General features: G+C 44.0%; 1 protein-coding gene across 1 annotated transcript in view; it reads right to left on the reverse strand.

Moving 5' to 3' along the window:
* Positions 1-15,179, reverse strand: part of znf827 (zinc finger protein 827) — a 49,149-nt gene extending 33,970 nt beyond the window's left edge. The window contains exon 1 of the mRNA XM_036551469.1: positions 14,880-15,179. Coding sequence (XP_036407362.1) covers positions 14,880-14,922 — 43 coding nt within the window. The 5' untranslated portion in view covers positions 14,923-15,179. The remainder of the gene's footprint in view (positions 1-14,879) is intronic.
* Positions 15,180-16,153: the final 974 nt, after the last annotated feature.

Genomic DNA, 16,153 nt, shown 5'->3' on the forward strand with positions numbered 1-16,153 from the left:
TTCCTCACAGCGAGACCGGAGGACTCAGGGCCCTTCACACTTCACACCTTCAGCTGTCAGTTCTCATCCCCGCGGGATGACAAACACCCAACAAGCAAAGCTCTAAGACGTCGAAGTCGTATGTGTGTTATTTTGCACAAAGATGGAAAAAAAATGAGGAAAATGACAATGTAGATGTGCTGTTAGATTACACAGACAGAGAGCTTCGCCTCGCAGTGGTTCCAAGAAATTAAACGAAATTTAAATTTCGATCGCAGGCTACGGCGGTGGGCCAACTGTGTAGCCCAAAGAAGAATCAAAGAGGATTAGCATGATGACAGAGAGAAATGTTTATAAAAATACAGTAAGGGCATTAAAAGGGTGACGCTACGACAAAAATCATCTCAAAAAATGACACAGTTACCCTTCATTGTTTCGGAGTTAAAACCACTACAGAAAAATATAATTCTCTTCCAACTGGGAATACTCTCCTGTCAGCTACTCTCTAACTCTTAGTTACTCTCTGTCCAAGACTGTCACTAAAAACAGTGAGCAGAAACCTACAGCCATACTAGGACATCTACAACATACCCTCATAGAAAAGTGGTTTTAAGCTTAATGTGCCAGTTTTTTTTTTTTTTTAAAGTAAAAAGCATGATATCTCAGGTCCTCCCTGTGGTCAGAATCGGAGAGCTCTTCTATTAAGGCAGCTCTGGTCTATGTTGGCCAGACATTACAGTTAAACAGCAGGCCCATCAGACACAATGCACTCAGCCAGGGGGAGGCACAGGGTCACGCACAGGTCACTGGACACATGACTCGCATGAGGCTGCCTACCCAACGCACGGCTATTCCAAAATTAGGCTTTCTGACCATTGGTCAATAATGGGCTCGCATGACCTTCCAATATCCCTACAATACTCTGTGAGTGTGTGTGTGTGTTTGGGGGGGGGGGGGGGGGGGTGTTTCAGGAGCACATACAATATACAAAAGCAAGAACCTGGGAAAAGCCTTCACTGACCCAAAGCTAATCCCTTCAGAAAACACGAATCCGCCATCCAAACTGCAGCCGTAGGTAAAGGCCCGCGCTACCAGGCTTCCCTCCTGTGAGGCTGTGGACGGTTTGTGGTGAGAAGATAATGGTAATTAATAAGGAATGATAATGGTAATTACCAGCCAGCGTCTGCCTTCGGCCCTAGTGGACCTCACACCGGCTATGCTAATGAGCCCGTCGGTCCGGCTGCCTTATTAACACGCAGTGGGCAATATGGTGAAAGAGAGAGAGGGAGAGAGACGCATCTCTCCGCCAGGCACATCCTCACAGATGACAGTACAGTAGAGGCAGGGAGGTAATTCCATTAATTGGGACACTCTCAAGATCTTACTCTCTCTAAATATATCCAGCTGTCTGAACTCACAGTGATAAATCTGGCCCGTCTCAGTGCTCGAACAACAATCTGGTAAGTGGGATATTTTTTATTTCCCTCTTCCTGTCTTTGAGTTTTTTTTTTTTACCCTGAAAGGGCAGCGCGGTTGAAAGTTGACTTGTTGCCGCGCATCCATTTTCCAGGCGGTGGCTGTCTGGGAGCGCTCCTGCGGTGTGTACTATGCAGTTCTGGCTGGAGTGTGTTCCTGAGAGCAGCTCTGTTGCACCAGGGGGTGTGGGGCTGGTTGGGGGTAAAGGTGAGAGGTTCGGGCCTGGATGTGTGGGAGAGGTCGGGGGTGAAGGTGAGGGGTTTGGGTCTGGGTGTGTGGGAGAGGTCGGGGGGTGAAGGTGAGGGGTTTGGGTCTGGGTGTGTGGGAGTGGTCTGGGGTAAAGGTGAGGGGTTCAGGTCTGGGCGTGTGGGAGATCTCGGGGGAAAGGTGAGGGGTTCAGGCTTGGGTGTGTGGGATCTGTAGGGGGTAAAGGTGCGGGGTTTAGGCCTGGGTGTGTGGGAGTGGTCAGGGGTAAAAGTGAGGGGTTCAAGCCTGGATGTGTGAGAGCACTCAGAGGTGCAGGTGAGGGGTTTGGGTCTGGGTGTGTGGGAGCAGTCAGGGGTAAAGAAGAGGGGTTTGGTTCTGGATGTGTGGGAGCGGTCGGAGTAAAGGTGGGGAGTTCCCTCTGGGTGCGGCAGTACCATAGGAGTGAATGCTCCATGAGGCCTGAGCCTGCTACTCTACATTGAAACAGAGAGGGGTGGCCAGACGGCCTGCAGGAGGGCCCAAAAGCTGTCATCACCTCATCCAACTTCCAGAGAAACTTCCATAAACATCCCTTAGCCTTTGCAATCAGTTGGCACTTCAGCTGCAAGTCTAACTGCACCATCTATTTAAAATTCTATGCCGTTCCTTATATTTACCATAGTAGGTACCCTATAACGTTGAAATTCATTTGTTTTAACAAAACTAAACTAATAAGGTAATCTGAAATCGCATTTAGTTTTGTAACCCACTTCAGGCTATCTCATGCTCATTCAAAGCCCCGGATGCTGTGCTCTACCACTCCTCTGCTGTGGATTAGCCCGTAGCAAAATTTCAACTAAGATGTAGACTTAGCCTACTCTGGGTTTGTCTTACAGTGCAGAATTTGACTTCATACTAACATTAGCAGTGCTCACTGTGTTAACTGGCAGACGGATGCTACCAGCTTCACACTGCATTCTGTGGACTGGAAACAAACAGGAATGAACTGAGGACATCCGGTCTAAAAAAAAAAATTGAATAAAACCCTTAAAAATGGCTTTGGTGTTTCCCTATGGCCAACTTTTCACACACTGAAAGCTTATATGTAGATTGGGGGGAAAACTAACTCATTTTAGGGAGTCCCAAATCAAGTGTCCAGTCATCACAGATGCATTAGATGGAGAATGTCATGTGATGATGGCAAGAGTTAATGTGGAGAAGAAAAAAAAATGGACAAAAATGTCTGTGAATGCTGACCCTTACTTAAATTATGAATTATACTTACAGGTAATCTACTGAGCCAAACAACATTACATGTTAGATATTCAGCAAAGTGAGCCTTTAACAGAACTCCACAAGAGATACAAAGGATATAATAATTCCACTCTTGTCACAATTCAGGTATCATCAATAAATTACATAAATAAATTGGCACAAAAAGGCAGCAACTACACCCGTACTTCAACACAGAGATCACAGCAAAGCCAAACCCTTCTTACACATTGCAAATGCTCACTCCTCTGTAGTTAAACTGTTGACTTACCTTGTAAATGCACAAGATACGTCTTGCTTGCTGCTGTATAATGTGTAATATAGCACTAAAACACCATGTGTTACACGTCACATTTATTTTTGTTCTGTTTTCAAATAAAAATGACTCAGGTATCACCTAAGCCTTTTCACCACTCTGACCTCAACAATTACCAACGCTCAGATGTACTTACAGTAGAAGGCTAAATTGTTACTCACTTTGTCCACTTTTGGCTGGTCAGATCATATCCCCAGTGAACACTTATCTACTGATAATCTAAAAACCACAGAACATTTAGCGTAGTTATGGCAACCATTCAGGAGAGAGACTGCCAAACGTTTCAGCAAGGCGAGCTTAAAATGAATCTGGCTCTGGAGTCATTATGATGACTTTACAACTGTGCAGTCAGAAAGTCAATGAGGTCAACTCTAGGAAGGCCAGTAACGGGGCCTTGGTTAATTTCTGTTGTTGGAGGTTTCAAAAACTCCCAGAGTTACACCGCTAGACTGCAAAGAGGTTATTTGCAGTTTCGAATCTAAAGTAGACCTTTCGGGCAGCGCCAGTTTCGCATGTGTTTTCTGAAGTTTCATTCTTCATCATTTCATTCTAACCACATCTAACAACTGCACTCTTTTGAAATGAGTTCTGACAATATGACACCGCCTTTATAATGCAACTGGACTGAACTCTTCACCCTCGCTGGTATCTTTGGCCCGCTTGACCTGTTTGTAAAGGCTGCAGTGGATGAGCGGCCGAGCTGGCAGTGCAGGGTGGCCGTGGTGAATTTAAGCCCCCTTCTTTCAGCACTGCTCCGGACCGGCATGAGTGGACATGAGGTAACCCAGACAGGAGGTCAAAGTGGCCACGTGAGGGAGGGGGCAGGGGAGGGGGGGGGGGGGTTCTCCAGTGCTGTAAACACACCAGTCTCGCTGCGGCAGGGACGCGTGGCTAGGCAATCACCCGAAAAAAAGGATGTCTCTCTCTCTATTTTTTTTTTTTCCTTCCCCTGTCCCGGTGGCACAGAGATGACAGCAGTTTGGCACGGTGGCCCGCGGCCATTTGAGCCTGTCACTCCGGAGACGGTGCAGGACGGACCCCCCGGTCACCGCTGGAATGGTGGAGGCAGCTCGGTGGCATAAAAAAAAAAAAAAAACCCGCAGCGCCGCGGGAGAGGCCGCCTTCATTTGCATGCAAAGTCTCCGGGAGGCCCCCGCTTCCAATCTCCATGTTAAAAGCGGCGGCCAAGCAGGTCGGCATTGTTCTGTCACACCGTTCTCCGTGATGCCGATACTGCTGAGAGCGGGGGCACGCCTGCCACCTCCACCCGCCCCTTCCCAAAAACAAAAAAAAAAAAAGAGACCCAGAGAAGGTTGAGAACATGCTGCTGGAATACATGCATATGTGTTTGCCTGTAAGTGGTGTAGTGGCAAGGTTATCACCCAAAGGTGGCGGGCTCACGGCGGTCGGTCATTAATTAGCATTTCCTAAACAGAATGATTTATGCGTTTTCGCTCGCGCGGGTCTCACGTCAGAGGCAGGGAAACAGAGAGCGGGGGGAGTCGACCTCGTCACTTTGCGAAAACCGCACGGGCTCTGCCACCTTGGAGGGCCTGCGACGAGGCCGCGATTCGCGTTTCGGCTACGAATGTAGGCGGCCCGCCCCAGTCTGAGGGACACGGGGGGCCGGGCGGGCGAGGTTTTGACAACGTCTCACTCAAGATTCGTGCCACGATCAAAAAAAAGCCTTCTGATGGAACGGCAAAGGCATCTGCCACCGTCCGGTTCCCCAAAGAGGGAGTAGGATTAACGACGCACCTAAACCTGAAGCTACAGCCGCCTTCTCTGGAACATATTCACTGCAAACGGCTTCAATCACGGCACAATCCCTCCTCCATTCAGTGTATTCAGAGACCTTTGATGGTACCATTTATCAGCTTCTGTTTCTCCGTGGCGGCCGTCCTGTGTGGCTCTCAGAAATAGCCTGCCCAAAACTAATTAAGGAGGGGGAAAAAAAATGTGTTAAAAAATGACTCCAGGAGAGAACATTCTTCTTCTTGAGAAATCACTTAAGAAAAGGAATCATGCATTTCCATTTTAAGATAATCTTGAAATGTGTAATATTTTCTTGCAGTGTTTCTTTCTCACTTAAATCGCATCATTTTACTGATTAGAAGGTGGTATTAGTGAATGTAAAATTACCTTGAATTATTTAGGCACATTAAGTCAGAATAATGGAACCAGAGCGAAACAGGCATTAAGCATAATGGTACTGTTCTGGAATTGGAATTGACCTATTAGATGATATGACCTAGAACTGATTTTATGAAGTTGATCCTAACTCTGTCTCTAAGTACACTTCAACCTAACACAGGGATCAGCATTTCAATGAAAAAAAGGGGGATTTAAGTACATTCATGTTCACCGACATGTAGCCAGCCTTTTAGCACGTTCACATACTTTTTAGGCTGATGAAACTAAAACTCCACCTCCCATTTAAATCTACATATGCATTGCAAATATCAGTGTCCACTTCCATCTGTATGTCTTCCCCACACCTGTGCAGAATTTTCATGGTGTGATGATGTTTTACTTATTTCACACGCTCAGTTTTATAAACCATCAACTCTACGCCCTTCCAACATCCTCTCAAAGGTCACCTCAAGTCTCCAAACCTCTGACTGGCTAATCAGCACCTGTTAATCACCTCATTGTGACAGGTAAATCAATTTCCCTTTCATCAGGACTTTAAGGGGGCGGCAGTGTAGCATAGTGGTAAGGAGCAGGGCTTGAAACCAAAAGGTTGCTGGTTCGATTCCCTGAAGGTGCACTGCCACTGAACCCTTGGGCGAGGCACTTAACCCCGAACTGCCTCAGTATAAATGGATAACATTTGTTATATGTATTATAATACATATGTAAGTCAATTATATGTAAGTCAATATGAATAAATGCATATGCTAACAAAGACAACAATGTAATGTAATGTAAGGGTACCTAGAGTAGTACTCTGATTAGCATGAACCGATGAAAGGGTAGGTTGGGTGCATGCAGCATTCATCAAACAGCTTGGTAAAGGCTATCTTGGAAAGAACTCCACGCACGGTACGACCACCAAAATCCCTTTCCTAGGGCTTAATTTTCAAACACTAAGAATGCTTCACTGTGATCTTAAAATTAAGGTTAAGCTCTAGCTGGCCCATCCCATGTTTAATTATAATGGCAGGATCAAGCATTGATGGGCAACCAGAGAATGACCCTCGGTCCCTTTTCAGCGGAGGGAATTGAACCTCACGGCTTTGTACGGCAGCCAATGCGTTCTCCCTCTGGTGATTTACCGCTTCCCTTCCAAGCTGCCAATATCTTAGGATATACACTGTGTCTGCCTCAGTCCTGGCACTCTCAATCACTGCGAGATTGCCCAAGACCAAAAAACCCGAGAGCAACGCTGCTGGGCTGCTGTTAAATGGATTAGCGTGCCTCGCTCTCTCTCTCTCTCTCGTGGTGCTGTGCAGACAGGAACCACATCCGGGCCTGCGGTGGAAGCAGGGCTTGCTGCACCACATCTGGATCTACTGTGTGGCAGCGGCAGGCAGTCCAAAGCCCCAGCGCCTCCAACCACCCAGGAAGTGAGGTCACCGCGCCGCTACCATGCCACTCCAAGAGACACCAGATTACGCCAGTCACTCAGCCTCAGGGGTATACTTAAGGCCCCCCTCGCGAAACGTCACTGCGATGTTTCAGGTGCGAAAGCCCTGGCTTGGTCCGCTGGCAGGACTCGAGTGCCGCCGAGTTGCGGGCGGTCGACGCAGAGAAGGCCACCCCCAAGCGACAGGCACGCAACTGCGCTGCGTTACTGTACAGCGTTGCTGCTTATAGGCTGCCTTCTGCAGGGAACTTTTGCAGCGTGCTTCAGTTCTGAGAAACGGTATTGCTACCCACCCCCTACCCCCCACATTCTGCCTGCACTGAAACACACACCCAATCAATAAATCACAGCCCTGTTTAGGGCAGCTCCCTGGCAGCACGGTCTGGTGCAGGGTCGGCACCGCCCCCCCCACGTTTCCCCCACTCCGTCGCTTAAGTAGCCGGCAGTGAAATGCCCCGTCCCGCAGGGCACGGACACATTTGTGCGCCGTTACAACACCAAGTAGGAAAGGAGGAGGGGGAAAAAAAAGAAAAAACGCCCAGAGCTCTTTGCAGCTTTGCGCTCTTCCCCCGATGAAACAGCGAGCTGTTACTTTAGGAACTGCTGCCAACAGAATGTCTGAGCTCCTGTGAGATCCCTATTACTCAGTGTGAGGCCCACGGTAGCCAAAGGGCTGCTCTCAGTGCTGTAGATCTCCGTGTTGCGGCTTGTCAAACTTCACAAAATCCCAGGGAAGAGGAGAAGCACACCTTTCCCGCAAAAAGGCCTTAATTGGGGGAGTTTTCTTGCTGACTAGACTAATGAAATGTCTCTTTCTGGTGGCGGAGGATTGTTTCTTGAGATCGGCGGGAATTAGAAGGTGCATTTTTTTTTTCTCCACTTTACTCCATATTCCCCACTTCTGAGGGTTGAGGAAATTATTGGCAACCAGGGCTGAGGGTGGAAGGGTTTGCATTATTTTCAGAACGACACTTCTCAAAGGCGGATGACTACATGACATCACATGGCACAGTAGCATTTGGGAGATCTGTATTTTTCTGACAAAGAAACAAACCCAGCAGAAATCAAAAAGCTACTTCAAGGAACCTACGTCTCTTAGGCAAAACGGCTTATTAATTGACACACGTGAATCGAGGATCGATTCACAGGATGCCAGCTCAACTCGCTGCTGAGTAATAGAGACGTATTGAGCTTTCAGCTAAAACGTGACATGTACAAATCCAAAAACCTGCAATTAATTTTGGCACCAATGGCTGCATCCTGAGATAGCTGCCGTTTCATTACCGAGCTGCTGTAGGCAGAAACGGAAAGCAGCGACTCTTCGCGGCGCTCACCCATTCTTTCAGTAAGAACATTCTTCTTTGTGTGGGCTGTATGGTTTTTTTTTCCAGGACACCCTTTCATTTGATTATCCGTGACTCCTTGTAGCTTAGCTGCTGTCATAGTGCGCCATGTCACATCCAGCAACGGAAGCTGATGGAATCGGATTTCTGAATCACTGCATACGTGTATAGTATGCTAATGCACACGGCCACCCCCCACCCCCCCTTCCTGTTGGCCTTTAATTCATTTTTAAGTTAAAAGCCTGTGCATTATTAGTCACTTGAGCTCGGTTCAGGAGACACCGTATGAGCGCCCGGGTTTAAGTTGGTTTTTGGCAGAAATTCCGTGCGGATCGGATGCCAAGAGCCGGATGGAAAACCCCCCTCATGTTTTTCCTTTCCCCTTAATCCAACGGTTTTCAGGCCCTAGGCCAGCCGAGGTCATTACAATCACTGCGAGGGGACAGAAGCCAGCGCCTCCCCATAAAAGCCAGGCCTGGTAAGGAGATACACAATGTCCTTTCACTTCCTTTTATACAAGACCCAGAATCACTTCCTTTTCTATAGGACTCAGATTCCTAAAGATTCTGAGTTCACCTCTATAAAAAAAAAAGAAGTCAACAAAAGACAGACATAGTATTACATCCTGTAAAAAACCATAATAGCGAACAGCTACCAAGACGATAACATCCCTGTGAGAACTTGATAATGCAGTGTGACACAGGTGCAGTTTCAACCACAGGAAGGTTAGTTCAACGGTAACTGAGTTTCAAATTCTGTTCTGCATGCATTTAATCTTTGATTCACAAAATATACCCAATCTGAAATTCTACACATTAATTATGTTTAAAAATACATAATAATTTGAAACTTTTTTGGTCCTTGTCATACAAAATCTTCACAAGCTGAAGACCATTTATTGTGACACGATGGGACCTTGAACTCACTTGACCTGCAGCCTTAAAAACCACACCCGGAAAGCAGTAAGGGCTTTCGCCTATTCCTGATTTCACAAGACACTTGTCGATAAGGTGGTTTTGGGCTCAAGCTTAAGTTAATGTGTGGTAAGAGGCACTATCTATGTCAAGCAAAAATCCACTTTAGGGGCAACAAGTGCATTGAATGTCTTCAGCTTTATCATATCAATGCAACCCACAAATGATTATTTTCATTATGAAAAATAAATAAATATGGATAAATATGCTAACAATTCATGTTTAGGGCCCAGAATTTGGGGGGTTTATATTTCTTCCAGATATCCAGAAACCTATTTGTGTTTATTTTGAATTTAAAAAGAGGGGAAATTATCTCAAAAATGCAAAAATCTGCATGAAAACTGGAGTTTATTTTAACACAACAGTGTGTTTGCAAGAATGTTGCATAAGGTAAAAATCAAATAAAAACATTTTGTTTAATAAGAGCACCCTACCGGGCACAGATGATTGCACTGTGTGACAAAAATAGAAGTATGCAAATAATTTTAACAACAAAAATAAGCGAGAAGAAACAAATGAATAATAAATAGATGAAAATAAAAGTAAATGTATTATTAGGCCTATCAACATTAATGTGAAAGCAAATTGTTTAAAAAATATATATGATCCAAGCTGTAATGAAGAAATGCATTCAAATGACTATTAGGCTAATCCTAGTCAAAGCAAGTCAAAGCCTATAACGAGTCTCTGGTAATTGTTGTATTGTGAATGTTTCTGTAGATATACATAGTTTATTAGCAATCTATTTCTTCTAACAATATGACCTATGCTAGCTAGCTATCCAGTTAGCTGGCTGGAGGTTGAAGAACATGAGTTGAAATATCTCATGTTATATGCTTAAAGCAGTTCAATACACATAAACATTATCTTACTTGCTAGCCAGCGACTGCTGTTTTGCTTACTATTGTAGATCAATTCTAACACAAGAAATGTCAACCTGAACCTAGTCAGCTGCAAATAACCATGACAGCATTCATGATTTACATTACAAGCCTAGTAAGGTACAAAAACATTTAGCTGGCCATCATAAACAAGGCAGTGATTCACACTCCACTAGTCTGACTTTAGGGGAGGACAGCTCCCTAGACAACAAAATTAGTTGCGGCAAAGCCATCTTTTCACTATCATGAAGTCTCACAGCTACACTATAACTCCCATTTCCAACCAGTTGCGTAAGCATTGCGTGCTGTATGTGGAGTTGTTTACGCAACCATAATTGTCAGACTGGTACCACGCATGTTGTATGCATGCTTGCATAAACTTCGCACTGAGCTGTATCTTACATTTTGAGTCTGCCTTTTATCTTGTGATATTTTAAGGTTATTACTCATACTACAGGGATAATTAAAACAATTTTTGTACATGAAATCAACTGGAAGCAGCACAGTGTGCAGGGTACTGCACGGGGCAAACAGGGGCTTAAATTTTAAAAAAGGGCAAGTCTAAGCAACGGGCAATCTGGCAGGAATGGGTGCTTTTCACTTTAGGACCGAAAGGGCAGGGGTCGCACCCTACTAGCCATCCCATTACCCACCACCTCTCCCGTGCCCAGTTGAAAGCAAAAATACCATGATGCAACAACACAGAAATGGTCTGTGTCTGATGTATTTTCAACCATTTATGCACAGAGTGTAAAAAAAGACTTCTTGCTGGCTTTTATCACCCTTTGCCTCTTTCAATGGTCATGATGTGAAGCAGAACAGGCTCCTTGAAAATATTTCTACTGTTTTTCCTTTTTAATTACAGCTAGCTATTGGTTTTTGAAATGCTACGTTGTTCGTGTGCTCTACAAAGAACAAGCCGCAAATATGCATTTAAAGAACTGCGCTGACTGGCTGCAATATGACAGCCAAAGTAAAACATCAGGAAAACAGCCAGTAGCCCCTGTGTCATGATTAGAAAAAACTCTTGGAATGTCACTCCTGGCTCACCACTTTGCTGTGCAGCAAAATAAATGCAATGCACAGACAAACCATCCTAATCAATGCTAAGCAAAGCTTGTTTAAAGACAAGTGCAACACAGCGCTGTGATGAAGAAAAAGTAGTTCTGTCAATTTCTCGCAAACTGACAATCAACAAGGGGCGTGAAATAAGTGATGCCACACCTTAAGAGGATTACACTAAAGAAGTGAATGGAGCAGAACTAATGACTGTCACTCTTGTGTTTTAAAGAAAGAAAGAAAAATGTGTAATTCTCTTTTAAGTAAGTTCAACGTAACATGAAAACCTAGTTATTGGAAAAAGTACATTATTAATACAAACAGCTGACAGCTAGTAGCATGTTTTTAAAAAAACTGTAAGGAACTACACCTCCCACAATGCTTCAGTATTGCAGTACACTACCTCTCTACACCATGCTTTCCATGCCACCCAAGATAGACAGTATGACAGAGCTCTTGAGGACTGATTAAGAAAAGGCCAACCAACTCTGTCCAAGATGCTGAAATTGATCCAGGTCAGTGCTAAGGGGCACATCAACACCTATATCTTTATCTGTACACCAACTAAGAAAGGGAGGCTCAGACAGGAACCCATGGATATATTACAGAGGATCAGTGAAGTAATTGCCCACAAAGAGGCTTTGTGCTATAAGCTAATGGCACGGAGAGCTCTTTACTAGCTGAAAAGGGGTTTCTAAATTACTCCTACCTACCTATTTGTAAGTCTGGTTCTGAGTCAATTTCCATTCTAATAATTACTTTGCCTCATTACTAACTTGCAAAACAACATTTCATACTAATAACAGTAAGTTATGTCAGAGGATTCAGACATTACAGCTCTGATTTGGCTGCAGTGCGGCCTAAACAAAAACATAAGAGTCTTTTTAGTTTTAATCTGAGGCCTAGTTTTCTATCAGAACTTGTAAACCATACAGGCAAGTCTGAAGAGAGAGGGCAATCTCAATTTACAACACACACAAGGTAGACCTGTTTGCTCAAGCAATGTCTTCATCCTGCACAATTTACCACGTTGCACCTGCAAAACTGCCATCGCAAATATCACACAGTGTCTTCCCTCCTATCCTTTGGGATGCCAATCAAAGCAGCACACCTTTTAAAACATGTAGGCGAGGGTGATTTTACGATCTGCATCTCTACAGTTCAGGTCTGACTCAAAGACAACGAGGACACCAGCATTTTATTTTTAACAGAGTATATTTATACAGAGGCATTAGGGTTAATTAAGTTTTAGTCTAGTTAAATAACACCTGGATAGTCAGCGAGCTCATTTGATTGATTCTATATTTATACTGAGAAGAAGATCAATGTTTAGTCTAAGCTCTTAGAAAAATACAGTAAGCCAGTTAAAATATGCCTTTAGAGAAGGCATTCATGCACAAACTCTGTGCATCAACAGCGACACTTCATTTAACTAGGTAACCAGGTAATGAGTACAAAAAACATTAATAGTAATTACATAAAACAAACATTTAAAACAAATTAGTGCAGTACTGCAATGGAAGACTTACAAAAAATGCACTATAATGATTTGTTGATGCATACCTAAACAGCTGTTAAATTTGGAGTAGAAGAACTTTTATTTTCTGTGGCGGTATACAGCAGGCAGTAGATTCACTTAAGAGCACAACCTGCTTGATTGCCCATGTGTTGCCGTGCAGCAACGGGGACAGCATGTCAGTCACTCTTGCACATCTGATATTTGTGTTGAGCAGCGCTCCTGGAAAAAGCGAAACACGATGTACCAACTTTCCCCTGAATCTGAATCAGAGACCGTGTTCGTTTCACGGAGTGTGTCATAATCAAATCTCGGAACCCGCAGCACAACAGCTCGAAATCTTGTGTTCTAACCACTACACCACATGATAAATTCATTTGAGACACAGTGGCCTGTAAGATTTGAACTCCGCTGGGTCCTGCAGCAGAGAGCAGCCTATCCACACAGTCCACAGTGCAGTATAGTGCAAAACTCTCTCCGTCAATAGCATGCCAGTGCTGGAATCCTCTCCAAACATCTGCTGGCCAAGACTTAGCACACCTACTGGAACCTGGGCTTCAGGCTAACAATGCAATGACTATCACAAAGGTCATCAGAATTTTAAAGTACCTAGCAAGGCCATTCTCGCTCTGCTAACAGTTTATTTTGAAGCGTTTTGTGGAACAGGCCTTTAACAATTTTGAGGGTGAGAAATGTGTGTTCGAGGTCGAAAATGTCCCTGTTCTCAGTCTAAAAATGTTTTTAATAAATCGACTATTAAAAGTGCATCTCGTAATAGAATGCAGTTAACACCTACCAAGATCTTAAGTAGGCGCTGCTACTTAATATTCCTTAATAAGCACACATCACTATGAGTGAATACCCTGTTTTGCCTCGAAGATTTGGAATTCTGGCATCTCAAGTTGTGCACTGTGAAAATGAATAAAAGATAAACTACCTAAACTGTGGACCTCCAAAGTTTTCACCACGACTGCATTAAACCGATAACCTTTAGAGCGACTATGGTAGCTACTAATATCAATCTAGGCATGCACCATTTCACTCACTGTTAAACTAGCTGTGGGTAATTTGTAGGATGTAGCCAAAATTCTGTTAGCTCGCAGAATAAAATCTCTCTGTGACATGGCTAACATCGATGCATCATATCAGCCATGAAGCCAGTGCAACACAGTGATCTTATTTCTGCCCAGCAAAATAATTAAAAAGTGTTTTACCAATGTCCGTATCAGCCTAACGTTGCCATGCAGTTTCTTATGCCTCTCTTGTCGATTTAGCTTTTGTACATTGCCATTAAATAGTCTTTTGATCAATGTTTCCACATTCTACCTTCGGGTTCCTCTGGCGGACAGAGAGCGTAATAGCACATCTCTTTATTATATGACTGATAAAAGCACAACCTAAAGCTAAACTGAACATCCTTCGTAGGGTCAAATGAACAAAAAAAATACCGCTTGCTACCCCCTTCACATTCGAAGCTAACGCGTCGCTAATTTCAAAGGCTGGGTCGTGTGACGACCAGGCAATTCGGGGGGAAAAGCCATATTATTGCCTCATGCCTGCGTTATTATTGATCGCGGTATGTCTGCAATGAACGGCTGCAAAGCAGAGGCAGAAAACCCTGAACTTCAGGTGACCGACCATGGCTTTGACTCAGGCGGCTTGCAGACATGAACTCTCCTGAACTGGGAGGGGTGGAAGAAAATACATCATCTTAAAAAATCTCTTGCGCTCGACTCCCAAAACCTCTGGAAATAATTCGATCGCAAGTATCGCACTAGCTAAAGCCTATCGTCCGTTCGATCACAAGAAAGTTAGCCAGCTAGCTAGACGTTTTGCATGAAAACAGGAAATAAGTTACCGAGCGGTGCTGGATATCGCCCTAACGCTCGGGCATGGAAGCCTGAGTCTAGCCTGGCTTGTCTGATCCGACTGACCCTTCATTTTATTGCGGCCAGATTCTCAGATCCTCCCCTTTTCGCTTCCAAGAGAGAGACACATACTTCAATGGTCAGATTCACAAAAACGCTCCGCCATAAAATGCCATATACAGACAACACACACGCTTACTGACCGCAACCTTGAGAACAGGACCTTTATCGATCATTTAGTACTAAAGACAGTGGTTATTATACACTCGCTAGCAACTCATCGCCAACATGGCTGCCTAACACAGACCCAAAAAAAGGAGAAATAACCTACGCCGTGTCTTTGTCCGTTTCACCTCTTTAACCCTAAACTACTGCGCAAAACATACGGAGAGCCATTAAAAATCTCACAAATCGACTTACGTGCAGGCAGGCGTTTGGGTTGCTCCTGCTTCCTCCGGGGCATTTTCTCCCCTTTTTCACATTCTCCTCCTTGTTTAGGGATAAGAAGAAAAAAGGATTTTTCCCATTGAAATTGTATGCGAGTGTCTGGTGGCAGGGACTTGCCGTGCACCTGGCTGTCCCCGGTTTTTTAGAGTGTGTTGTTGGGGATATGAAACACGGGAGGACGAGGTAGTGGTGGTGTTGTTGCCGTGTCTTGACTATGGCTGCTCTCTGTGTATGTGTGTGTCTCCGAGCCCCTAACTAACACTAATGCAGGGATCAAAGGGCAGCAACAGCAGAGCAGACACACACGCTCGCCAGCACACACACACACTCACACTCGCACTCACACACACACACAGGAGCTCGGCTCAGAGAGCGGCAGCGCCCGCGGAGCTCGCAGGCAGACAAGGCGAACGGACAAGGTGCCCCCAAGCTTTCTGGGTGTATACTGTCAGTATAACGACCAGCAGCGCGGACATAACGTTAAAATCATATAGGCTGACGCGCGTTTAAGTGTGTGTTTATTATGCGCGTAATAATATACTGATAGCTTGTTACGTGTGAGAAAATAAGAGAAACCATGAAATCTATACTTTTTGATAATGTTGTGAATTAAATTATAACAGAATAAAAAGTGTAAAATTTGGACAAGTGTATCAGTTAAAAAACATACGTTGAGATTGATATGACAATATTGCCATTTTATTTTACAGTTTATGTAGTTGTTAAATACAAATACAAATTGTTATTATCGATCATTATGTGTGTGTGTGTGTGTGTGTGTATATATATATATATATATATATATATATATATATATATATATAGCACACACACACACACACACATTACAATACTCAGTTTTTAATAATAGATCAACATGTATTTCAGCCATACATTGCTGACAGCAATTTCTAACACAAGTTGTTTGTTGTATTTGCTACTCCATTCTTTTGAACATCATTATAAATATGTAAAATTGTTGTAGGAAATTGGGATGCTGTGTTTATAGTTTTTGATTTAGGTCAAAATAAAAAACCAACATAAAGAAAGGTGAGAAAAGTCACTGTCATAATGACCCCTTATTATGTGCTTGTCATATGTACTTTCATTCTAACTCATTAAAATCACTGTGCACCTAGCTTGAGAAATATCAGGCAAACACATATTCTGTTACATAGTACACAGTTGTAAGAATTATACTATTGCAGTCATTGACTTACTGTTTTAAGAGTTATACATCTGTGACT

This window comes from Megalops cyprinoides, chromosome 18 (genome assembly GCF_013368585.1).
Source record: "Megalops cyprinoides isolate fMegCyp1 chromosome 18, fMegCyp1.pri, whole genome shotgun sequence".
NCBI classification, from domain to species: Eukaryota; Metazoa; Chordata; class Actinopteri; order Elopiformes; family Megalopidae; genus Megalops; species Megalops cyprinoides.